The sequence below is a fragment of the Vipera ursinii genome (genome assembly GCF_947247035.1).
Source record: "Vipera ursinii genome assembly, chromosome: 1".
NCBI classification, from domain to species: domain Eukaryota; kingdom Metazoa; phylum Chordata; class Lepidosauria; order Squamata; family Viperidae; genus Vipera; species Vipera ursinii.
In genome coordinates this window covers 341158793-341185771 of record NC_139512.1, presented here as the reverse complement: position 1 = coordinate 341185771, position 26979 = coordinate 341158793, and the positions used below count along the sequence as shown (strand labels likewise).

The 26979-nt window shown below is 39.6% G+C and overlaps 1 protein-coding gene across 7 annotated transcripts in view; it reads right to left on the bottom strand.

Moving 5' to 3' along the window:
• Positions 1-26979, bottom strand: part of ATP2A3 (ATPase sarcoplasmic/endoplasmic reticulum Ca2+ transporting 3) — a 143196-nt gene that overhangs the window by 64251 nt on the left and 51966 nt on the right. For 6 of the 7 annotated variants that reach the window (XR_014493662.1, XR_014493663.1, XM_083372618.1 and 3 more), the window contains exons 2-4: positions 9317-9334; positions 7900-7982; positions 550-654 (exon numbers count right to left, since the gene is read on the bottom strand). Coding sequence is in view for 5 of the 7 variants with exons in the window: in XM_083372618.1 (XP_083228744.1) it covers positions 550-654; positions 7900-7982; positions 9317-9334 (206 nt within the window). In the remaining 2 variants the exon portion in view is untranslated. Of the gene's footprint in view, positions 1-549; positions 655-2294; positions 2381-7899; positions 7983-9316; positions 9335-26979 lie in introns of those variants that run through there. The other variant, XM_083372621.1, reaches the window with a different exon arrangement.

Sequence of the window (26979 nt, the reverse complement as noted above, 5' to 3'; positions counted from 1 at the left end):
ACACACCAGCAGAAATAGAATGGAGAAGGAGAGAGAGGGACAGAGAGAGAAGAAAAAGGAGAAGGAATTACACGGTATAAATGAAAGGAGTAGGGGGAGGATAAAGGGAAGAATAGAATAGAGTAGAGTAGAGTAGAGCAGAGCCATCTGGATGGAGATTAAGAGGCGGGGAAAATAAAAGAAAATCAAATAAACTTGTTTAATCCTTACAAAAAAATCACTGAGGGAAGCTGGCCAATTTTTAAAGGATTCCATGCTTTCCTTCAGATATCTTTAGCCATTCTCACCAACTGACTGTTAATTTCTTTTGAAAAGCAGCTTCTATGATAAATGGGGGGGGGGGTGAGGGAGATTTTTTTCCTCTCCATTTGGCAGATACTATTGCAAAAAAAAAAAATGTGAAACTGACACAGACTGGATTCAGACTTGCAATTATATCAAATAACTCCTAAAGCACACCTGAAGCTGAGGTGAATTGGCTATAACTTCTTTCCTCCCTCCCACCTGAAGACACATCAAAGCAGGTAGGTGACCAGCCCGTTAACATACCTGCCAGACTCCTACCACTGCATTAGCTATGAGGATCATAATAATCACAACAGGCTCCACAAAGGCTGTGGTGGTTTCTTCTCCTTCCTCAAACCAGGCCAGAATCTGCAAAGGAAAGGAAAAGGAGGGAACAGGGAGGAGATGAGAAGGGGACATTTAGACAACCAGCTCAAAAAACAAACAAGATGAAAAGCAGTCATGGCTGAGGGCTTCATCCCATCCAAAAGGAAAACTGACTTAAACAAATTTCAGAAGTTTTTTTTTAAGATAAATTGTTAATCATTATCAAGTTTGTCTGAGAAGACAGAACATCGCCTCCTACGATGAGGGGATGCTTGAATATATACATCCATACATATGGAGCAGTGCAGTAGGAAAACAAACTTGTGCCGCCTGTGAAAGAGGTGCAACTTTTAAAGTTACCTGCTGTTCTACTTAAAAAAGGTGTGATTTTGCTCGTAGTTATTTTTGAAACACAGGGAGGAAGATTAGCTTATACTTTAAATCTATCATCTTGAATTTTCACATGAATCAGACTGAAGAACTTCATAGAAGGAAAGTTTCCAATCCCCTTTCCTCCCCCAATCTCAAAGACACCTCCAATCCCTAAATGCCACTCTAGATGTTGAAGGAAAAGGGTGCTGAGGAATAATGTGGGAAGGGACCTGCCACAAATTAGGATTCTAAATTAAATTAATTGAAGTTGCTTCCTGGAACAAGTTTTCAGCCTTTTCCTTCCCTAGCAGCTGTACTGCACCTCATTTTGATTTTTCAGGACAGCCTTTTTCATATTACCAAAACAGAAGCTGGATCTGAAAGGGCCACTGAGGCCCTACTGAGTATAAAGTATTTCTGAGAAACAACTCTGAAGACTTTCACTAAAGACAAGTCTACAACTTCATTTGGTAATTTAGTTCCACTGTTAAAATAAAACTGTTAAAACTGTTAAAATAAAACATGCTATTTAGGGAATTTTACTAATGTCCAACCAGAGTCTGCTTTCCATCTGTTGTCAAAGCAAGAACATCCGATGTTAGCAGCGTTGACAATTACTACATCCACCATCTTGTCTCTCCCCCCACCACATAGATGCCACTACTTTAAATGCCTAATGGCAGACCATTGCAGGTAACAGAGAAAGTACAGAATGAGTAATGGCAACAGCAAATTTTCTTGTTTTCTCTTAAGGATGAGCAGCTAATGCTTCAACTAGTGTTTATCAACTTTGGTAACTTCAAGATGGGTGGACTTCAATTCCCAGAAGCCCTCAATCAGTGCTGGCTGAGGAACTCTTGGATTGAAGTTCACCCATCTAAAAATTGCCAAGATTGAGAAACACTGAACCTGGCAATAGAAAAGGCTTTGAGGACAATACAAAGCTGCTCCCATATTAAAAGTGGGTATGGCTGCAGTGTACTTTTGGTTTTATTTGCATTTTGCTGTTTTTATTGGTGTTTTAATTGTTGTGAGGTTCCTACACATGTGAGATGTGTAGCTATCCAAATTGAAAAAAAATCAAAATAAAATAACATTCTTCCATTCAGTCACCATCCCATGAAATTATTCTTGTGGCTTCCTCCAGTCTCAACTAGTGGAGTGCATAGTGAGGCATGCTGGGAGATGTAATGCCCACGACCACTGGCTGCCCAGATGTAGTCTGCCACATGTTGCAGCTTCCATTGACTGTTGTTGAGGCAGAAAAAGCTTGGAAAATGTAATCTGAAAATTGTTTTTTTAAGGCTTACCTAAGTGGTGGATAGTAAAAATAAACCAACTTCTTTCAGCAAATAATTTTCTCAGGTGGAGGGAAGTGACTCGAATCTCCTGAAGCTACACATCTGATACCAAAAGAAATACTTCAAAGCAGTTGTTCTAAACAGAAACTTCCTTAATTTGGGGATTTTTTTTTACCCTTTTGCTTTCAGCCAAACATTCCTGGACAATATTCCTCAGTTACCTAGCTGCAAAGTTGAATTTTCCTTCTTCTGATGGAAAGCCAGCTCAAAAGACAAAAGAACTGGTCCCTGTTGAGTTAATGCTACATTTGAAAACAGAACAGACTGAATTGAACAAGCTGTTGAATCCCCACTGATCTGGATCCATATTGTGGTTTTTCAGTTTCTATTGGATTAAGCCTTTGATCTTAATAAGAAAATAAAGTTGAGGTGAAAGAACAGAAACCCAACAGGATACACACTTATTATAATCATGCAGAACAGGAGGGAGGAAAATAGAAAGGAAAATATTATTGCAGACTTTGTATCCCATTATATATGCATTTGAAAAGGGGCCCATCTCTGAAAATACACACTTGATTATCGCATGGCTGTCCACTTCTTGGTATATCCTTGCTGAATTAGAAATAGTGGGATCAGCAAAAAGATACTACAGTACTAAATTATCTTTGTGGTATAGGATGACTACAGTGATACACAATACCACAGGTTGGCATAAATATATTATATTGGCAGCTTAATCTTTAATCCTTCTTTCTCTGACTGTCCATAATTAGTATCTTTATTGATCAACTGCTTCTCTTCAGAGACTTTTCGATCACTCTTTCTAATGCAAAACTAAGTGTGAGGATTGATGAGAAGCAAGACGGCCTTTATGAAATACAGACAGTCCTCAACTTATGGCCACAATTTGCACCAGAATTTCCATTGCTTAGTAAAGTGGTTGTTAAGTGAGTTGCACCAGATTTTATGCCTTTTTTTCTGCCATAGTTGTTAAGCTGCAATTATTATAACACACATTCTGTTCTTTCATACTGTACAAGGTGAAACAGTACAGTCATGTGTCCCTTCTCCATTGGTCTTTCCAGGAGCTTCACCCAAAATAAACAGCCAGTAAAAATTCTATACAGTAGAGTAGAGTAGAGTAGAGTAGAGTAGAGTAGAATAGAATAGAATAGAATAGAATAGAATAGAATAGAATAGAATAGAATAGAATAGAATAGAATAGAATAGAATAGAATAGAATAGAATAGAATAGAATAGGAGAGTTGGAAGGGAACTTTGAGGTATTCTAGTCCAACTCTCTGCTCAGGCAGAAAACCCTATACCATTTCAGACAAATAGTTGTCTAATCTCTTCTTAAAAACTTCCAGTGTTGGAGCATTCACAACTACTGGAGGCAGGTTGTTCCACTGATTAATTGTTCTCCTTGGTTTTAGATTGTTTCTCTCCTTGATTAGTTTCCATCCATTGCTTCTTGTCCTGCCTTCAGGTGCTTTGTAGAATAGATTGACCCCTCCCTTCTTTGTGGCAACTCCTGAGATATTGGAAGGCTGCTATCATGTCCCAATCGTCCTTCTCTTCATTAAACTAGGCATACCCAATTCTAGCAACCGTTCCTTATATGTTTTAGCTTCCAGTCCCCTAATCATCTTTGTTGCTCTTCTCTGTACTCTTTCTAGAGTCTCAACATCTTTTTATATCATGGTGACCAAGAGTGGCCCTACCAAGGCATTTTAAAATGGTATAGTGTTGTTAAGTGAATCATGCAGTTGTTTAGTGAATCCAGCTTTTCCCATTGACTTTGCTTGTTAGAAGCCAACTGGGAAGGTCACAAATGACAATCACATAATGCCAGGATGCTGTAACTGTCATAAATATATCTTGGTTGCCAAACACTTGAATTTTGATCACATGACGGGGATGCTGCAAAGGTTCTAAGTGTGAGGACCTGTTGTAAATTATTTTTTCAGTGTCACTGTAACTTCAAAAGGTTGCTAAACAAATGGTTGTTAGTTAGGGATTGTTTGTAGATGGAAGTAGCAGCATTCTTGGGAGAAAACCCCCCCCCAAACAAAACAAAAATGCAAAAGAATCTTTTTTTTATCTTTAAAGGAAATACGAAATGCTTCCTCAAACAGCTGAATGAGGATGGAGCATGCTTCTTTATGCAACATGCCAAATGCCCATTACTTTAAGGCAAGATTACACATTTTTTGTGCACAATTGTAGCTCACCAAGTTTGTGTCGCTTTGTTTTAATTTGATACCCATATTGTCTAACTTTTTGGGAGGAGGGAATAATTAAGATAATAGGTCTGTTGGCAATTCACCAGCCTTAAGAAAATCCAGGTGTGTAACATTCAACCTAAAACACTAGAAAAAGTCCTGAAAGTTGTTTTTGTCGAGGGAGGGTACTACAAGGCAAATGTAACTCCTCTGCCACTGCTCAAAAATAAAATAGAAGTCTTTATTTCTTTCTTCCGTTCCTGCTTTTAGCATGTAAATTACATCTAAGGGATTTCTTTTCATAAAATATCTTGCAAATTCCATTACAGATATGCAAATTATTTAGGCTAATAAAAAGCAGGCAATTGTGAAATTAAACATAGACACAAAATGTCCTTTGGCTCATTCTTCTTAGGGCTCCTTCACAAGCAGATCATGATAAGAAAAAAAAAAGTCACCTGAGATTTCCATACAATTCATGACGAAGCTCCCCAGCTTTCTCTGAGTTGAGCTTGACTCCTGGCCTCTACGTGGATGTGTAGTTTTCTTGACAACTTTTCTCCAGGACATTTTTTTCAATTAAATCTACTGCACTGGGTTTCTTAAGTGATATTCCAGCTAAGAACCAGTCACATCTGATTTTGCTTTGCTTGCTGGAATCAGCCAAATACAACTAAGTGTTGCAATCTAACTGGTGCATCTTGTATTCCTAACATGACATCCCTTTCCACATTCCCTGGTTCCATGCCATGTTTAAACAACTTGAAGTATATTGTGGAGGATAAATAATATTCTCCTTGCATGCATGATGCTAAATTGCATGGAAGATAGCGCAGGCAAGCTGAAGCTGCCAGATAACCGTGGAAGAGAAGGCAACAGACCACAAACGAAACGTCTTTTTTGTGGTGTGAAGGGATTCAATATATGGGTATAATAACGGACCATGTGAGCAGTGGTGGCGCAGTGATTAGAATGCACAATTGTAGGCTGACTCTGCCCACTGCCAGCAGTTCAATTCTCACTGGCTCAAGGTTGACTCAACCTTCTATCCTTCCGAGGTCAGTAATATAAGGACCCAGATTGTTGGGGGAAATATGCTGACTCTGTAAACCATTTAGACATGGGCTGTAAAGCACTACGAAGCAGTATATAAGTCTAACTGCTATTCCTATATATCAGAAAGTTGTAGTTCAGACCAAAAGTCGGGCTTGGAGTCTCTTGAGAATCATAGAGTTGTAAGGACCTGCGCGATCACCAATGCTCTGCAAACTATAGGATTCATTTTACCATCCCCAACAGATGACTATCTTGAGAAGAGCAGAATGCAGAGGCACTGAGTCAGCCCACAGTAAGGTCACCTCATGTTGTTTTCAAATCTTGCATCAGATCATGTTATAATTTACATTATTTTTCTAAGTCTTCTGTATCATTTAACAGGGTACATAATCTGTGACTATGAGGGCTTTGGGGCTCTTCTGCACTCTTCTGGCAAGGAGCCCCATGATCACTACAGCTGTATGTGCCAGTAAAAGGTACTTTGTTGCATCTTTGTCTAAACACTTTCATTTCTTATTTAAGCAGGCATTTTGCCCACAACATTACATAACTGAAATTATACAGCGCATGCAATTTTATCTTTTCCTGGCCTCCATTTCTACTTTTCCCTCTGTCATCTGCTTGTCACTAAGTAAGAACTGCTTATAAGATCTATGTGTGTATTTATGCAGGTAACAGAATTTCCCACTGCTATTATGAGACCTATGAAATGTTAAAACAAAAATATGGAGGTGCATACTTTCTATAACCTGCAGCCCATAGATATTTTCAGGATATGTTACATATCCTGAATTTAATCTAAATAAGATTTTGGTTATTTACATGCAAGTTTGTTCAGCAAATCCAATTAAAACAAGGATTCTCCATTTTTATATATATATATCACGGACTCCTTTGAGAATTTGGTGAAGCCTATAGCCTCTTCTAAGAAAAAATGTTTTTAAAATTAAATGCATAAAATACATGCATATAGTTTTATATCTGTAGAGGAAACTAATCATATTCAAACACAGTTACCACATTATTCAAAAATGACACATACATTAATAGCTGTGCTGTCTTTTATTAATTAATAAAAAGATAATACCTTATGAAGATATGTGAGATTTAAGAACATTTTTGAAGTCTAGCAGCCATATATTAAATTGTTGCCAATACACGTTTGAACAAGAATCTAAATTTCAGCTACCAGTGGAAACAAAACAGATTTTTTTACAGCCAAGTTCAAAGACCAACCCCCTTGTAATATATTCATATTAAGAACTTCTGAAAGGGATAAATGGATAAAGCTCAGAGCCTGTTTGGTGTAGTGCAGGGGTAGACAACCTTGGCTCTTTTATGACTCATGGACTTCAACTCCCAGAATTCCTGAGCCAACATAGGTTTACAGATGTTATATTGAGGGGAGGCTCCATTCCCAAAATTAGTGAATGAGGCAATAAATTTCCAGTTATGTATTTAGAAGAGGCTATAGGTTTCACCAAATTCTCAAAGGAGCAAACTTGCATGTAAATAACCAAAATCTCTCAGGAATTCTGGGAGTTGAAGTCCATAAGTCATAAAAGAGCCAAGGTTGCCTACCCCTGGTCTAGTGGTTAAGTCACCAGGCTAGAAAGTGGGAGATTGTGAGTTCAAGTCCCACCTTAAGAATGAAAGTCAGCTGGGTTACTTTGGGCCAGTCACTTAACCTCAGCCCAACCCATCTCACAAGATTGTTGCTGTGGGGAAAATAGTAGAAGGAAGAAGAGATGTTTGCCACCTTGGGTTATTTGTAAAAATAATCAAGTCGGGATACAAATAAATAAAAGTTTACATTCACCCCAGCCATAGAAATCTGTACAAATGGGACTGAGCTAGAGAACCATGATCTGACTTGATATCTGGCAATTTTCTGGGCTGGTATGATATTTCTCTCTCTCTCTCTCTCTCTCTCTCTCTCTCTCTCTCTCTCTCTCTCTCTCTCTCTCTCTCTCTCTCTCTCTCTCTCTCTCTCTCTCTCTCTCTCTCACACACACACACACACACACACACACACACACACATACCCCAAGCCAACTAGAAAACTCAAGCTTTTTCTGTGAGATTAGCAACCTGTCTCCTGGAGAGGATTGAACCAGGTCAGCATCCATATTTCTACTCATGTACTATGAGTTGAACATTTAGTTACTAGGAAATCATTTGTTAGTTTTTAAAACTTAGTTTTTGGCTAAAGCTTTTATATCATTTTAATGTTTGATCTATTAACTGCCTAGAGGCACACAAGTGAGATGGGTGATATAGAAATTTGATAAATAAATAAAACAAATCTCAATTGAGGTAAACATACTTACAAAGGAAACAAAAGCAGCCAAGAGAAGGATGCGTACTAGGAGATCTTCAAACTGCTCCAATATTAGTTCCAGAAGTGATTTTCCTACAAAGTTAATTTAAATTTCATGTTAGAATAATTAAAAAATCAGCAGAAAATAAGTAAAAATCAAAAACATGGGGTTATAACCTCAAACTGCGAGGTGGGAAGTTCAAAAGTGTTGTTAGAAAGTATTACTTTGCAAAGAGAATAGTGGAAATTAGGAACAAACTTCAGCTGGTGAGAGGAGATGTGTTTAAACATGTCATTCAACAAAAATAAAAAATGAAGATTAATAAAATTTAAAAATAATTAAAAAAATAAATTAATTAGAAATTAAAAACAAACTCAAAGTGCAGACTCAATGGAACATTCGGTTTTTTTCTGCCATTTCTATAGATGAAACCAATTCTATCAGAAGGGAAAAAATTGCAAACTTCTGTATGCTTTTACCTTCTTCTGACAATAGGAGATTTATAATTGATCGTCAAAAGCAAGGAATTGTTCTTGGATGGCATTTTTAAATATATATAAACCAACATGAACATCAATAAAAATCCAGGCATAGCAAAAATGTAACATGTCAGGGAAAAATCTAGAATCACTAATTTACTAATTAGAATCACTAATACTAGTAGTCTAGTTTTTTAAAGTAGAGAATACAATGGAGGAATACAAAGAATGGGACATTTGGACACACAGTGTCCAGACTATAGTAGACCCTTTTGTCACAACTTGGGCACATAAGTGCAAGAACTACTGGAATTCTATGGTAAACATGCGCACCATATAAAGATATAATTCATGATAATCATAATACTGATAAAGGAGAATATTTGTAGCTCAGGGCTGAAATGAGGAGTTCTTGATGCTCTCTGAGCTTGGTTGTTTTCTTGCAGACGTTTCATTATCCAAACTAAGTAACATCACCAGTCTACTGATGATGTTACCTAGTTTGGGTAATGAAACGTCTGCAAGAAAACAACCAAGCTCAGAGAGCACCAAGGACCCATCAAGGTAAACATGATCAACCTCTTGGACTGATTACATGAAGCATTTCCCATCTAGATCACACCAGTGGGTATCTTAAATATTATCACTTTCTTCATCCCATGAGTGCCCCAAAATCAATATACCTACAACATACTTGCAAAGTACGGTAGATTATTTAAAAGAGAACAGTGATCCCAAGATCAGTCCAAAGAACTTCATGGATGACATGTGATTTGAACTCAACTTTCTCTTCTTTGTCTCCCACATAGTCCATGGGTCCTCCCCTTCTTATTAAAATATGATGTGACTGTAAGCCACCTAGAGTCGCTTCAGCAAGGGGGGGGGAGACATAGAAGTTAAATAAATAAAGAGATAATCAAATGATCGCTAATAGGAATCAAACTTACCTTCTTCAGCTGGAAGTTCTACAGGTTTCCAGTGGGGGATCCACAAAGCGCAGCCAATGGGAAGGAGGGAAAAAGAATAAAACATTATTGATTTGCAGAGATATGGACTTTACCTAGTCTTTCAGAAGCTCCACTTTTTATTCTCCCAATAATCAACGATTTTGCAAGTGCTAAAATTGAGAAAAAAAACAACCCAATTTTTCCCCTATTCCCCAGAGCTGCCTTGGAGTGAGATGAGCAGCAAACAAATTTAATAAATAAACAAATAAATAAATAAATTCGCCCAATTCACTCTAGTGTCACCAGATACTAACAAATGGATCTGACAATTTCAAAACGTGTACACGTAGTCCCTGACATGATCACAATTAAGCCCAAAATTTCTACTGTTAAGTGAGACATTTCTTAAGTGCCTTTGGCCCCATTTTACAACCTTTCTTGCCATAGTTGTTAAGTGAATCACTATAGTTGATAGTAACCTGGTTGTTAAGTGAATCTGACTTTCCCATTGCCTTTGCTTGTCAGAAGGTCTCAAAAGGTGATCACATGGGACACAGCAATATGAAACAGTTGCCAAACATCTGAATTTTGATGATCATGTGGCTGCTGCAAAGGTCATAACTGTGAAAAACAGTCATGTCACATTTTTCAGTGCCATTGTAACTCTAAATGGTCCCTAAACAAACTGTTGTAAGTCAAGGTTTACCTGTAATGATATGCCATCCAATGCCCATAAACCAATGCTGTACCATCACTATTCCATACAAATAAAAGACAAATTATACTATGAAATTGGCCTCCACATAGGCTTTTCAGCATAATTTTTCAGCATAGCATAGATTAGAAAAACTCAAAGAAGTAGTGCAAGAAGAGAAGACTTGGAGAGACCTGGCCCCTAGAGTTGGCAAGAGTCAGACACAACTGAATGGATAACAAGTGTCATGATCACACGCTTTTCAAAATGCCATCTTTGATGTCCAAGAACCCTGGATGTATGATAAGAAGCTGGTTGGAGGCCAGAAAGAATTTTTCTGTTTCCCATCAAGCGAATTACAAGCAGGTTTGGATCAATAAATCATCCCACATGAGTGGTTACTATAATCCCTAAGCCCTTCTTCTTTTTGGCATCTACCGAAAATGTTACAAAAGATTATCAAAACTTTATAATTCTAATCTAACCCATCTAATCCAACAACTGCAAACAGAGTTGAAATAACTGTGACACGGACAACTTTTCAACTGGATTTTCTCAAGCTTATTTTCCCCTTCTTGAAAACCATAAGAGAATTCATAAATAAACTAATGAAAGCCTTCATTCTATAGTTTTGTGTTTATTGGCAAGAGCAAAGATTACATCTGGCTGTCTTGAAATATAATAGGATTGTTTTGAAAGCATTGTGTTTTTAGTTATTTCAAATTTCAACATCCTTCTACCCTTGTAGGAATTTTCCATATCATTTTGGACAGGTAAGGGTGTCAGGGATCTACTTGCCCCAATCAAGCTGGCTTTTTGTAAGTGTCTGTCCTGTGTTATTGCTTTTACTGTAAATGCTTTTTATTGTTTTGGAATTGTAAACTGCCCAGAGAATTTGATTGAGTTGGATGGTTAAGAAATTGAAATGAATGAATGAATGAATGAATGAATGAATGAATGAATGAATGAATGAATGAATGAACGAACAGACAGAACAATGATGGCCTACAAAATTTCTTCTCCCATTTTTTAATCCTCATAGTAGCCTTATGAATTAGTGACTTAACCTAGTTTTTTTTAAAGAAATATTATTTGTTAAGTCATAAACTGGGGGGTTTCATTGAACCCTAAGCCATACACATTGGATTACATGCTTAGTATTATTATTATTTAGAGTATGATGAGAATGTGACAGAAGAGAAGTAAACATATGTATACACGCCACATGTTACATGCTGTAACAGTTGGATAGACACATCATTCTGAGCTAAAATTAAACAACACCATATCATGTCTTAGCACAATGGATGAATCCACACACATCTAAATTTAGCCAGTGAGTTTGATGGCTGAGGTGCAGTTTGAACCTAGAACCCTCTTATCTGTCCTGGTCTCCCACTATTAACTAAAATACCATGCCAACAACACAAGTCTTAGTGATTTAAATACGTCATAATTATGCATGAGTTTTATCTGAGATAAAACACAAAATCTTAAATATGACATTTGGGGGGAAGGGAGAGGGGAATTGACATTTTAAATACAGTGTTTTGAGCTTTTTTTCAAGAAAACCTTTAGATTGCTACAGAAACAGAAGAGAATAGATAAGAATGCTCAAAAGCATTATGGGATGATACTCATCAGATTCACCCACTCTCATGTGCCTCTTAGGTGACAGTAAATATTTCATGCAGATCGTTGAAAAAATATAATTTCAACGGAGGGGGGAGGAATTAAAAACTCTGGGTTCTACAAATCTGCTCATTTGCACATTTAAAACATTCACATACACGTGAACACCCCCTACACACACACACACACACACACACACACACACACACACTTTCACACTTTGATTAACATTCAGTAAATGAATTCACTACTCATAGCAGGCCCCCAAGTGACTCACAACTGCAGAGAAACTACAGAATAAAGCATTTCACTGCAGTTAGGGAGCAATTTGGTTTTCTGCAGAGGAAGTGAGAGCACCACGGCTGATAACCCATGGGACACTTGGCAGGTACTGACTCTGTAGCTCTAAGTTAGGTAACTCAGTAAGGACCCTTTTAGGCAAGCTCAGAAGTAGAGTCCTTTGCCTAGTCTTTACTTTTCATTCGCATTGGAAGAGACACCACCACCCCCATTCTCTCTAGTCACATAGATGTGAGAAGTCTGAGATTCATCCAAGTCGTGGTTGTTCCAAAGGTGCTTTTCCAAAGGGCAGCTGAACTTTCTTGAAAGTAGAGAGCTAATGACTGACCCTCAGAGTGCTAATGACCAGATGACTGCAAAGAATATAAATTCTTCCATTCCCCACATTCAGTTAGAACTGAAGCAGCTTCTTGGATGAGAAGCAAAACATTTTCAAGGAAAAAAACCAAGGAAGTCCAGTTGCCTTTTGGAAAAGCACCTTTGGGATAGGTGTGAGATGATGATGGGGAGGATGTCCATTTTGCTCCCAAAGTGCTAGGACAGGCAAGCTTCAATCTCACTGGACAAGCCTGATTTGTGCAAGAGAGAAACAAACAGATTCTCACTTCTACTGAAATATTAATTTTCTCTTGCTGGCAAAACAAAAAACAAAAAAAACAGCAGAGGTTAGAAGGAATAAAAACTTTCAACCACAGGAGAAATATCTACCTCACTCACACAGAGCCAGAAAATTGAGCTCTCTCTAGCGTAGCTCGACTGCCTCAATTGGTATTCCTTCTGTACAGGAGTTTAAAACTGAGGGAATACAGGCAACGGAGGGATGGAAACTCAGGTATCGTCCATAAGGAGAAACAAGAGAGAAAGGCTTGGATTTGGAAAGTATCGCAGAATAGGGAAGCATTTTAAGGGGACAGCAGTGTTAGTCTAGGGCAGTTCTTCTCAACCTTAGCAACTTTAAGACATTTGGACTTCAACTCCCAGAAATCACTTCAATATGAGCCAGCAGTGTGCTGCAGCTGCCAAAAAAGCCAACACAGTGCTAGGCTGCATTAACAGAGGGATAGAATCAAGATCATGTGAAGTATTAATACCACTTTACAAAGCCTTGGTAAGGCCACACTTGGAATACTGCATCCAGTTTTGGTCACCACGATGTAAAAAAGATGTTGAGACTCTAGAAAGAGTACAGAGAAGAGCAACAAAGATGATCAGGGGACTGGAGGATAAAACACATAAGGAACGGTTTGCTGGACTTGGGAATGTCTAGTTTAATGAAGAGAAGGACTAGGGGTGACATGATAGCCGTGTTCCAATATCTCAGGGGCTGCCACAAAGAAGAGGGAGTCAAGCTATTCTCCAAAGCGCCCGAAGGCAGGACAAGAAGCAATGGATGAAAACTAATCAAGGAGAGAAGCAACCTAAAACTAAGGAGAAACTTCCTGACAGTTAGAACAACTAACCAGTGGAACAACCTGCCTCCAGAAGCTGTGAATGCTCCAACACTAGAAGTCTTTAAGAAGAGATTGGACAGCCATTTGTCTGAAATGGTGTAGGGTTTCCTGCCTGACCAGGGGGTTCGACTAGAGGATCTCCAAGATCCCTCCCTACATCATCATCATCATCATCATCATCATCATCACCATTATTATTATTATTATTATTATTATTATTATTATTATTATTATTATTATTATTATTATTATATTATTTCTCCAGCCAGCAAAGCGGGTGGGTTCAGTTACACTGACACTTAGTACACCATTGAATGAATGAACCTTTATTGTCAAAGTACAACCATGTATACACTGAGATTGGCTGAGCCTCCCTCCGTGTCCCCCCCACAACTCACAGTGACAACAAACCCTCCATCTTGTTACACCATGTAAGCTAATTGCACAACACACCAGCCTCGCAAGTCAGTCACACATAAAATTATAAAATTATTTCCCGTTCAAGAGCCTAACAGCCCATGGAAGGTTAAGGATAGATCGTCATGGAGAAACTGTATCTGTGTGGTTGCTAGGAGTCAAAAATGACTTGATGGCACACAATCAACTGAACTGTGATGTTATTGTTGGCAGCTGTCCTAAGTGCTCCTAGGGTGAGGCTGAAATGCGAGCAAAATAAATAGAACGTATAAGACTGCATAAGTGGTAGGGCTCAGGGTAGGAAATCCCCAACAGACAAAAAACACCGTTTATATCTCTGGGATCACATGTCTTTAACTGTATATGTCACATCAGCAAAGGCCTTTTCCGCCCATTCACAAGCAGGAGGAAGAGGATCTCAGTCACAATTTAAATACTTCTTATTAAGAAAAGCATTTTCAAACAGTTTAGGTTGCAATGCTGTAGTCTCTTGGAAACTGATGAGTTGGGGGAAAAAAATAAGCTTGATTTCATAGGCTCTTTAATTACCAGAAAAGCCATGTTTAGATAGAATCAAGTTCACTTGAAGTGTTAATATCACTTTATAATGCCTTGGTAAAACCTCACTTGAAATATTGCATCCGGTTTTGGTCGCTCCCATATAAAAAAGATGTTGAGACTCTAGAAAGAGTGCAGAGAAGAACAATAAGGAACTGGTGGCTAAAACATATGAAGAAAGTTGCAGAAATTGGGTATGTTTAGTTTAGTGAAAAGAAGGGCTAGCATGACATGATGGCAGTGTTCCAATATTTGAGGAGCTGCCACAAAGAAGGGGGGGAGTAAACTATTTTTCAAAGCACCAGAAGGCAAGACAATAAGCAATGGATGGAAACTAATCAAGGAGAGAACCAACTTGTCCTCGACTTGCAACCATTCATTTAGCAACCAATTCATTTAACGACAATATGATTCACTCATTGTGAACCATGGCAAAAAAAGGGTATAAAGTCAGGTGTGTCTTCCTTAACAACTGCCTGGAAACTCTGGCCCCAATTGTAGTCATACCTTGAGGATTACCTGTAGTGACTTGGTTCCTGGGCCTTTGTGGATGGGGGCATACAAGGGAAGACAAAGCATGCTTTGTTGTGTTGCAATGCAAATTCTGCCTCTTTTGTACTTGCATTGTGATGTTGCATGGAAGTTTGTAAGAGGCTTGTGTGTTAGACTATTTTGTTGGATTATGTGCTTAGCTATAAAGTAGAAGTCCTCAATTTTTTATTGACTAAGAACCCTACTAGGTTTACAGATGTTATATTGAGGGGAGGCTCCATTCCCAAAATTAGTGAATGAGGCAATAAATTTCCAGTTATGTATTTATTACATTTCCTCTTTTGTTATGTTGTCAGTTACAATTTTGTGTGTGTGTGTATGCAGGCTTGCATGCAGTTTTGGCAGGCTCTAATTTGGGCTCAACTACCATAAACATGGCTTACAAACCACAGTGAACTCACTTTGTTTGCTTAGCATGATAAATGAACCCAGGAAAAGGTCAATGCTTTCCAAATTAAACCAACATTGCTTAATCAATTGGAAATACGCAAATTTTTCATTAAAAACTTCTTATTTAATCATCATTTTGGATCAGAATTCAATAAATGTTATTTTAACTTTGAATGAATATGGTAAAAATCTGCCAGAGATGTGCATAGGTCAAGTCTGTCGGAGATTAATCTGGAAAAAAAAGATCACCAGGGAAACTTGACGTCCAAGTACATCTTTTATTTGACTAGCACTGACATTTCAGCTATTGCCAATTCAAACATCCTTTTGCAAAGGGAAACCTCACACTGGCATCCCTCACAAACAACATACAGCAGGCAGGTGACAGAGAAGTTGATAAATATGGGCAGGGATGTTGATCCTTCAAAACTCGCTCTTAGTAAATCAAACAGAACAATTACCTACAGTATGAATAGTGAATATTAAAAACATTTGTCTATAGAACTAATCTATAAGCATAAGGAAGTAATCTATAAGAACAGGAACTGCGGCTTGCCCACAGGACATTTTGTTGACTCAACAGCACCAGTACACAGATATCTCCAGACTGATCTTTGCAGTCATAGGGACTAGAATATTTAATATCAGTGAAAGTTGTTTTTTGGAATGGAAACTATAATGCTCAGTTCAGAACTTCCTTAGGTTGTGGAACCATTTGATGTAGTATTTCAAAAACAAACTTTTCAGGAAAAAAACAACAGCACCTGTATTCACATCATACAGCTAACCAGGAGGGTCAAAAACCTAGCAGCTACATTTCTGAAACTTCTGAATATCGACTAGTTTATTGTGGCTTATTCTGTTGGGAAAATTCAACCCATTTTTTGAGTTGATAATAGTACTATATGAATCAAGAAAAATGTGTTAATTCAGTAATCTGACAAAAGTGTACCATTGTACATGGAACTGGTGAATAGAAATTGAATGCCTAATCCTTTCCTTTTTTTAATAGGCAGACTCATAATTGGTTTTGCTCCATAGATTTTGCATTGAAGGACAAAGATCTCTGGTGCTGAAAATTAGCAGGAGGAGCAAATCCTTTTCCCAGCAGCTGCCAAAAACCCATGAATATTTCTTTCAATCAGGAAAAAAGAGCTTCAAAAGCAACGCAGTGTAGCGTCAATATGTAATGATGTCTTCAATCCTGTGTTATCAATCAAACAGAACTTTGGGTGGGTTTTCTCTTCCAATGCTGTATGATTTAAGAGACACAAAGTCCAGAAATAAGTACTGTGGCATTCTTGGTGCTCTTTAAGCTCAGTTGTTTGCTTGCCGATATTTCATTACCCAACCAGGTGCATTCCATTTAAAAGAGACAAACAAAGAAAAAAAACCCTCTTCCGGGTGAGGTTCAAGGTGCTGGTATTGACCTACAAAGCCCTACATGGCATGGGTCCGGAATACATTGGGGAGCACCTGCGGCCGGCATCAACTTCCCTCCGCCCAATACGCTCCCACAGAGAGGGTCTTGTTCTGTACCAGCCTGCTACCGGCCCTGCAGAAAAGGCAACCCCTTTACAAACGGCAAGAGGCTGGAAAAACGTCTGCCAAATTTATTACTAACAAAAACAAACAAGACACGAACCAAGATACAGGAGCTTTGAAACACTATCTGAGCGGTTGCTTTCAGCAAACCAGCCCTCCCCCACACATTCCCTTTATAAAGAGTTCAGGGCGTGGCCTCTCTCTGCCTCCTTCCGAGAAGCCCCACAGCCTTCCTCTGTTTACTCCTACTTGACTGCCTCCTGTGTCGGGCGTCCTTGAACAGGGCCAGCTGTGGGTCATCTTCATCCACACTGTCAGGCTCACACAGCTGGGTCTCCATGGTGACCAAGTGGGAGGGGCCTGCCTGAGGGCTATCATCAGCAAGATCTTCAACACCCCCCTCCTCCTCTGAGTCGTCCGACCCAACTGCTGAACCCACAGGCTGACCCTGAATCACAACAGGTCTCCTCAGGGTGCCTCCGATCAAAGAATGCCGACTGGTGGCCCCCAGGGGGAGGGCGTTCTCTGTGGGCGCGCCGGATTTATGGAACCATCTTCCGGTTGAGCTCCGGATGGCGCCCAACCTTCGCTCCTTCCGGCACGATCTAAAGACGTATCTTTTTGAACAAGCTGGCCTGGCCTGATGGGAGGGGGTTGGGTTTTTATTACTTTTAAATGCGTTTTAATCTATCTAAGAGTTCTGGGCACTTGTTTAATCTTTTTTAATTTTTGTATTCTGTTTTTTAACATGTATTGCCCTGTTCACCGCCCTGAGTCCTTCGGGAGAAGGGCGGTATACAAATAAAATCAATCAATTAATTAATTAATTAAAAACTTAAGAAGGAGCAGGGCTTTTTTTCTCATAGAACACCCAGAACGGAGTTCCGGCACCTTTTTTGGATGGAACCTTGTAGGGTAGGCAAGGCGGGTTGTATAACATGTGTGAGTTCTGGCACCTTTTTCTTTTACTGAGAAGGAGACACGAAGACTAGAACACATCTCTTCCAGCAGCTAATGCTCAGAGAAGCAGGGATCAATACTAGACAAACAATCAGGCTGAAAGCAATAATCAAGAAACCATCAAGGAGGAACTACTGCCACCAAATCTGGCAGAGCAAGCATATCAACAGGCAGGAAACCCCACACTCTCTTGCACTGATAAAGTTATCTAGTTGGGTAATAAAACATCTGCAAACAGATAACCAAGTTCAGAGAGCACCAAGAACTGCACAGATCAACCCTGAGCTACAGACATTCTCTTTTGTTAGAAATACAGAGTACAGAGCTATAGTTGAAATCTACAAATATTTCAGTTCCTTGAACATACACCAAGCAAGATTCCCTCAGTGTAGACATGTAAGAAACTTGGTCACAATGGAAAAATAAGACAATAAAGTTTATATTCCCAGAAAAATTCAGGAAATGGAAGAGGAAGTAAATAAGAATAAGAAAACTAATAAAGCTGCTTTTTTTTTCCAACTGCAGCTGCAAGTTGAAAAAAAGACCAAGAGCCCTTTTTGGAGACAAAAACTGAAGATAGATTCAAAACCAGCTTAATTCATTTTGGAAATGTCTCACCACATATCTAAGTAGTCACAAATGGAAGCTACATCCCAGGAAAACAGTTGGATGTTAGCACTCATCTCTGTTGATTTACTGAAAGAATGTGGCAAGATCCTTGCTCTTTTAGAGTGGGGAAAAAGCAGGCTGCAGATGGCTGGTGGGAAAAACTGAAGAAGGAGATGGCATTGCAGCAATGACAGTTGTTGCTGGCTGGGGACTATGGGACTAGGAGTCCAATACTCCAGGTTGGAGGGAAGCAGTCCTAAAACAACAAATTTGCCCCTGTGTGAATTGTACCAGTTGCTCAACTCATAATGTTTTTCCCAAAGCTCACGTCACCTGCCTACAGTATTTCTTTCTGTGTGAAGATACTGTTTTCATGCAGCGTGAAACAGTCAACTCATAGAATTTGTTTCAGAGAAGAATTCTGGTTTTGCACTTTCGTTACTAGCCTTCTTACATGCCACCCATCTTGTTCATCAAGAGCGACTCGATATATATTGGAAGTGTGGAAGATTCCCCTTTTGTGACTATTAGGCACTCTGCTCCTCAGGTGACACTGTTGTGGGTGTTCTCACAAAATGACTACCCTGAGGGGACTGCCCAGTGGGGCTGTTTTTCAGCTCCTCCTGTACAAACTAGGATGTTTCTACCACCCCTACTTATCTTTGCCTTTTTTTCCTTCTTATTAAAATCTTGAGCTTTATCCATTCACTATTTTAACTTCCTAAGAGCAAGTGGGACTCAAAGGTGTTCTTGGAGATAAAAAATGATCCTGGGATCTATGAGATAAGACTTAATCATTTGCCATCAAGTCCAGCTCAACTCTAGGAATTGTCAAGACAAGTGCTTGCCATCTTGGCTTGTCTTTGGCAAGCACCCATTATTTTTTCCTCTGTTTGCCAGAATGCAAGACCTTTTTTGCATGCATCTGTTGAGTCCAGAAGGTGCACTAGCCACATCATTGGCAAACATCAACAGTCCAAAGGAGCTGTGATTACAGCTATAGCCTTCAAAACTGCCATATGGGAATTTCCAATTTAGCTAGTTCACTGAGCAAGTTGGTGCTCCATAAAAAGAGATATATGGCCCTATATAGAGCCTTGGTGGAGCAGTGGGCTAATGCCTCCTTAAGTAACACCAGCTGCCTGCAATTAGTGCAGGTTCGCATCCCACCAGGCTCAAGGTTGACTCAGCCTTCCATCCTTCCGAGGTAGGTAAAATGAGGACCCAGATTGTTGGGGGCAATTAAGCTGACTTTGTAATAATGCCGCTTGGGGTGTGTGTGAAAGCCCTAATAAGCAGGCATATACATAGAATGAAGGCTACTGCTAAGCTTGTAAGCCGCCCTGAGTCTTCGGAGAAGGGCGGGATATAAATGGAATTAAAATAAAATAAATAAATAAAAATATATGAACATTGTACAGGTATTCCTTGACATAGAACCACAATTGGGCCCAGAATATATGTTGCTAAGTGAGAAATTTGTTAACTGAGTTTTCTCCCATTGTATGGCTTTTCTTGCCACATTTGTTAAGTAAATCTCTGCAGCTGTTAAATTAGTTAAGTGAATCTGGCTTCCCCACTGACTTTGCTTGTCAGAGGGTTGCAAAAGATGGTCACATGACCTTGGGACACTGTAACCATCATAAATACATGCCAGTTGCCAAGCATCTGAATTTTGATCATGTGATCATGGGAACGCTGCAACGGTCTTAAGTGTGGGGAAAAAATGGTCACAACTCAATTTTTTCACTGCCACCATAACTTTGAACAGTCATTAAATGAACTGTTGTAAATTGAGGACTACCTCTACATTCTTCCAAGATGAGTAGAAAGCAAATTGCCATCCCAAATGAAGGGAGAAGGAAGGGAAACAGGTTGGGCAAAAGGGATGAAGAAAGAAAAGAAAAGAAAAGAAAAGAAAAGAAAAGAAAAGAAAAGAAAAGAAAAGAAAAGAAAAGAAAAAAGAAAAAAGAAAAGAAAGCAGGAGAGACATTAATTTCTATCTTTCTACCAGGCGGATGCCTCTCTCTCTCTCTCTCTCTCTCTCTGAAATGAAATTTATGGAACAGGAAGAACTGCAGTTGTCAGATGCAAGCAAGACAAAGAACAGCACTCCCTGACAATATCATTTTGGGGACACTGCTTCTCGCCAAGACATTTTCAAAAAATAAACTGTTATTTTAACCAGCTACATTTCAGCCCACACACTGATGAGAGAAACCACATCTTATACATGCTAAAAAATGTTTGTATGTTTGTGTGTGTGTGTCTATGTGTTCGTGTGGTGCATGTATTTCTCCGTGTGTGTGTGAAAAAGAGGGAGGGTTGTCATTTCACAACCATAGTTGACAACTTAATGCAAAATTACTTATTGCCAACTTTTCCTTCAGTTCCTCCTTCCCAATTTCCCTCAGGATGAGCCTGATGGCACTCTTCCTTTCTCCCGGTTTGATTTTCGTAGCCGTGTCTTTTTTAAAGGGGGGAAAAGATGAACTGCTCCGGCAATGGAGAAGAAAGGTGAACAATCCTTGAGGTTTTTACACAAAGATGACAAATGGAATTCAGTGCTGGAATTGAACAAATGAAGTGCTGGATGATTAGAATCAAGCAACTCTCTAGCCCCATCCTCAAAAAGGGGTAGAGACGAGACTTGGGAAAGTAGACATCAGTTTAACAACATATACGGGTATGTTGGATAAGGGGCTAAACCATTTCAGACACAGTCTGCAGGTACTTAGGAAAAAATGCTATTTTTTGTAGCTGGGGGGCGGGTTGCAGGCTGACTCTTCCCACTGCCAGGAGTTTGATCCTGACCGGCTCGAGGTTGACTCAGCCTTCCATTCTTCTGAGGTTGGTAAAATGAGGAGCCAGATTGTTGGGGACAATATGCTGACTCTGTGAAACCACTTGGAGAGGGCTGTAGAGCACCAAGGAGTGGTATATAAGTCTAAATGATATTGCTATCATTACCAAGAGCCATGAAGGGTTTTCACGACCAGTCAAATGAGACTAGCCTTATCTCTCACGAATGAAGGCGAACATGTGTGTCCCAGGATAATGCTGCAAGATCCAATCTGAAGAGTAAACTTCTGGACCCAGTGGCCGACCCAGATTGGATCTACCCTTATCTCTTTTTTTATGATAGAGTGATCAGATTGGCCAAGGGAATGCCTCACTCTCTGAAAGGCACATGACAAAGTTTCTCACAGTATCCTTGTGATAAATGTAGATTAGATGGTACTATAATATGCGTTCAACACAATTTGAACTGTGGTGTTGGAGAAGACTCTTGAGGGTCCCTTGGATGCAAGGAGATCAAATGAATCAATCCAAAAGGAAACCCTGCTTGTTCTTTGGAAGGACAGAAGCTCAAAAACTTTCGCCACCTAATGATAAGAAAGGACTCACTGGAAAAGACCCTGATGTTGGAAAGATTGAAGACGAAAGAAGAAGGGGATGGCAGAGGATGAGATGGTTGGATAGTGCAATCAATGCAATGAAAATGAATTTGTGCAAACTCTGGGAGACATGAAGGGCAAAGGGTCCTGGAGTGCTGTAGTCTATGGGGTCACAAAGAATTGGACATGACTTAGTAACTGAACAACAACAAATAATACACGGAGTTGCAACACACTGATCAATTGCACTGAAAAAGCGCTTTTACTCTATGTTAGCCAGAACAGAAATTTTGAGTGGGATTTCATAGACTCCATCTTTGGCCATCTTTATGAACAATCTGGACATTTGAAGTCCATCAAAATAGAGTAGGACTGGGAGCTTTCTTTTCATGGCAGGGCTTTTAAAAAGAGACCTATGTTGCTTATACCTTTCGCTTTTGTTCCCATCGAAGCTTTTATTCAGGGCTGACTGGAAGACAATTCAGAAAAGAAACCCCAATCTGTAAAAATCTGGGTTGGTGATCAGAGAATCAGAGTGCAAATGAGACCGGTAGAACTAGATGTATATGTTCTATATGTTTAGGAACTGTAATTTGAGCTAGGACTTAGTTCTAAGTGTGGGATGTTGCAGAAGAGCTTGGCTGAAAGAACAGGTAGATGAGATCAGTATCTCCAGGAGGAACAGCGCTTGCCTCCTTTTGTGATTTTCTACTTCCTTCTTGTTCTTGGAGCTTGACAAACATAATAAAGACTTGAACTCTTAATGAATCCACCAAACTGGATTTTTACAGAAGTTTCTAGAAGTAGGACTGTGGGTAGAGAATTTAGACAACACCTTCATGGGAGTCAGCAAGGCCCACTGTACCACACCCTATATGTGCATGTGTACCCCATTGCACTCATTTTCAGAGGTTTTAAAGGATCCAAATCTGAACTTTTAGGGATTTAAACTATACAAACTCTTTAAACTATTCTGGAGGGCATATTTTATAAGTTCCTGCTTCCCGGAGTTGTGGGTGCTCCATCGCTGGAAGTTTTCAAGAAAAGACTGGACAGCCATTTGTCCAAGATGAAATAATATCTTCTGCCTTGGGCAGGGGGATTGGACTAGAAGACTTCCAAGGTTCCTTCTAGCCCTGTGATTGTATGAATCTATGTGTCCAGCATCAACAGCCAGCTCTGCTTTAATTGTGGTAGGGTCTACTGGACTTGAGGCTGGATGTTCCCCACTACAGGTGGCTCACTGGGTTAGGACGCTGAGCTTGTCGATCAGAAGGTCGGCAGTTTGGCGGGTCGAATCCCGAGTGCCGCATAACAGAGTGAGCGCCTGTTACTCGTCCCAGCTTCTGCCAACCTAGCAGTTCAAAAGCATGTAAAAATGCAAGTAGAAAAATAGGGACCACTACGGTGGGAAGGTAACAGCGTTCTGTGCGCCTTTGGCGTCTAGTCATGCTGGCCACATGACCACGGAGACATCCTCGGACAAGCACTGGCTCTTCGGCTTTGAAACGGAGATGAGCACCGGCCCCTAGAGTCGGAAACGACTAGCACGCACTTTACCTTTACCTTACAGCACAGAAGGGGACTTAAAGCCTCTTTCTTTACCAATATATACTTTTTTAATTAAAAGTCTCAGGAGGAGATACACCCACATATACAGATAAATGGGGGGGGGGCAGAACCCATACTTTCCCTGAAAGATGAAGCTACTTAAATAGCCTCATCTTCCTAAGCAGACTGTTCTAAAGTTAACCAGGAAGTATTTTTTTCTACTGTTATCTGAAATCTGCTTTCCCTAAAATTTCCACCCACTGATTCCATTGTGAGGGTGAGCTATTATTTTAAAACTTAACAAATGCATCTTAAAACCATAATGTTTTTCACCCAACAAGGATGTGAACAAGAGAGCTGAAGTATGAACTAATTATTATCAGAAACATAGCTCCACTGTTGTTTACACTTCCTTGTAATTTGGGGACAGAAACCTGTCCATGTAAAAACATCCTTGGAAGTCTTGCTCCGAGTACTTGTTTTTCCAGGAAGAGAGCAATTTTAGCTGTTTTCGTCCCCAGCGTGTAAAACAGCAAAATAATCCAAGAGATGTGGCTGTGTCCTCTCATTGACATTCTTTTATCACCAAGTTAAAAAATTAATATTTTATCTAGATTTTGGCAGTAGGTTTGCAATTTGTCTCCAAGCCATTGTTTTGGTTTTACTCTTCTTTCTTTTTTCCATTCTGCTTTACTCTTTATATGTTTTGCCTTCTTAAGTAAATCATGCTTTTCCATTCATGCATCAGTCACCCTCACCTAAGATCAGCAAAGTAGTAATGTTACGGTACAGCTACCTCCCTCAGTCTCGCGCCATTATGAATCCTAGGACTGTAACTCTTAGAATTCACACCCAATATGGTAAGAATCACAATTTTTTTTAAACCAGATTTCAAGGATTCTTTGAAGAGGTGAGAATTGTTCCCACCCTTTTGGCCTTCAAGAGGGATAACCTGATTTTGCCAGTTGGGTTAGGGGCCTGAGAGGGCACTCACTGCTGGAGTTGGTTGATGGAATGGGACAATTCGCCATGGCCAACTCACTGCGGGACAGCTCACTGTGGGACAATGTAACATGGAATTGGGTATATCTAGTATAATGAAGAGAAGGATGAGGGGGGACGTGATAGCAGTGTTCCAATATCTCAGGGGCTGCCACAAAGAAGAGGGAGTCAAGCTATTCTCCAAAGCGCCTGAAGGCAGGAGAAGAAGCAATGGATGGAAACTAAGCAAGGAGAGAAGCAACCTAGAACTAAGGAGAAACTTCCTGACAGTTAAAACAATTAATCAGTGGAACAACCTGCCTCCAGAAGCTGTGAATGCTCCAACACTGGAAGATTTTAAGAAGGAGTGGACAACCATTTGTCTGAAATAGTACAGGGTTTCCTGCCTGAGCAGGGAGTTGGACTAGATGACCTCCAAGGTACCTTCCATCATCATCATCATCATCATCATATCTCAAGAGAGGGAGAAGTAGAATTGCAGCTCATCCCAACTTCGAGAACTTCTAACTTGAGAAGGTTCAAACCTAAAGCAAGAGAAGGCCCACTGCAATTCACTTGTCCCTCTCTTGAGTTATCCCATGTTAAATTGTCCCAGGGTGAGTTGTGCTGTGGTGACTTGGCCATGGTGACTTGGCCCATGGCGAGTTGGCCGTGGCAAGTTGTCCTAGACCTGTTGGTTGACAGGATAAGAAGACCACAACCCCTTGCCATCTGTCTCTTAGTTCTGGGTTTTTTGTATAGCTTTTTTTTTTTTAAAAAAAGCATAGTTTTAATATTTTAATTACTTTTTTATCTTTCTAAGCCATCTGTAAGCCACACAGCATCATCTTATAAGGCAGATGGGCAGGAAATTTTTTTAATAAATAAGTAAAAATAAAAATTGTGTTAAAAAAAACCCTTATGCTAAGCACAGGTAGTTCTCGGCTCATGACCATAATTGAGACCAGAATTTCTGTTGTTAAGTCAGGGAGTTGTTAAGTGCTTTTTCCAATGCTGTTGTAATTTTCAATGGTCATTAAACAAATGGTTGCTAGTCCAGGACTATACTGTTGAGTAGAGAGGTTAAAATCAAAACGGAACTTTAAAAACCCACTGTGGATGTTCCTGCAAGGAGGAATGTCACTGCTTGATGGTGAAAGAAAAATTAATATAGATGCCAAGTGTCCCTCTTTTGACAGAGCAGGGACTCATAACTGAAAAGACCCCGCCTGATGTAGCCACCATCTGGCTTTTGGGGGGTAGGGACACCACGGGAGGTGCTTCTAGAGACATGCAAGTACCTGGGCCAGTATATATGAAAGGCCTGGGATTGGATCCTAACAGCTGCAATTGAACCTTTGTGCTGCTGCTGTCATTGAAATATCAGAAATTTTCTACTTGGATGCATTGATTTTTTTTTTAAAAAAAGTTTCAAACCATCAAATATTTCTCTTCAGTCACGACAAGCCAACAAATTATACTGTTGCCATGGTTATGGTACAGGCCACCATCAACAACTAACTAACTCATCATGGCCAAGATCTCTGGATGCATGTAACATCAAGAAGACTAAAATGCATCTTTCCATGGGAAATTGCTAAAGCTTTTTGGAAGAGCTCAACTCATTAAAGAACTTATATTCTGAATTTTTAATTTTAAAGGTGGGCACTTGGAGTTGAAGAATTTGGTTGAAAAAAAAAGAAGGGTTTTTAAAAATGTGTATCACTTTCTAAAGTGTCGATTGTTAAAACCACTCTCTTCCATTTCTGCATTAATGCGGAGTTTGCTTTATATTTTCTGCATGAAGATCTATATTCATTTATACATAGCTGTATAAACACATACATTTATACATTGGAGGTCATCTAGTCCAACCCCCTGCTCAGGCAGGAAACCCTATACCAGTTCAGACAAATGGTTGTCCAGTCTCTTCTTAAAAACTTCCAGTGTTGGAGCATTCACAGCTTTTGGAGGCAGGTTGTTCCACTGGTTAATTGTTCCAACTGTCAGGAAATTGCTCCTTAGTTCTAGGTTGCTTTTCTCCTTGGCTAGTTTCCATCCGTTGCTTCTTGTCCTGCTTTCAGGTGCTTTGAAGAATAGCTTGACTCCCTCTTCTTTGTGGCAGCCCCTGAGATATTGGAACACTGCTATCATGTCCCCCCTCGCCCTTCTCTTCGTTAAACTACACATACCCAATTCCAGCACCATAAAAAGGAACTTATGATTGTTTTTCATATTTAAACTGTTGCAGCATCCCAAGGTCACAGGATTAAAATTCAGATGCTTGGCAACTGACACATATTTATGACCGTTGCAGAGTCCCAGGGTCATGTAATCACCTTTTATGGAATTCTGACAAGCAAAGTCAGTGGAGAAGCCAGATTCGTGTTACTAACTTAACCACTGCAGCGATTCACATAACAACTGTGACACGAAAGGTCATAAAATTGGGCAAAAACTCACTTAACAAATATCTCTTACTGCTAAGGTTGTAAGCCGCCCTGAGTCTTCAGAGAAGGGTGGGATATAAATGGAATAAAAATAAATAAATAAAAAAAATCTCACTTAGCAATAGACATGTTGGGCTCCACTGTGGTTGTAAGTTGAGGAGGACTATCTATATTT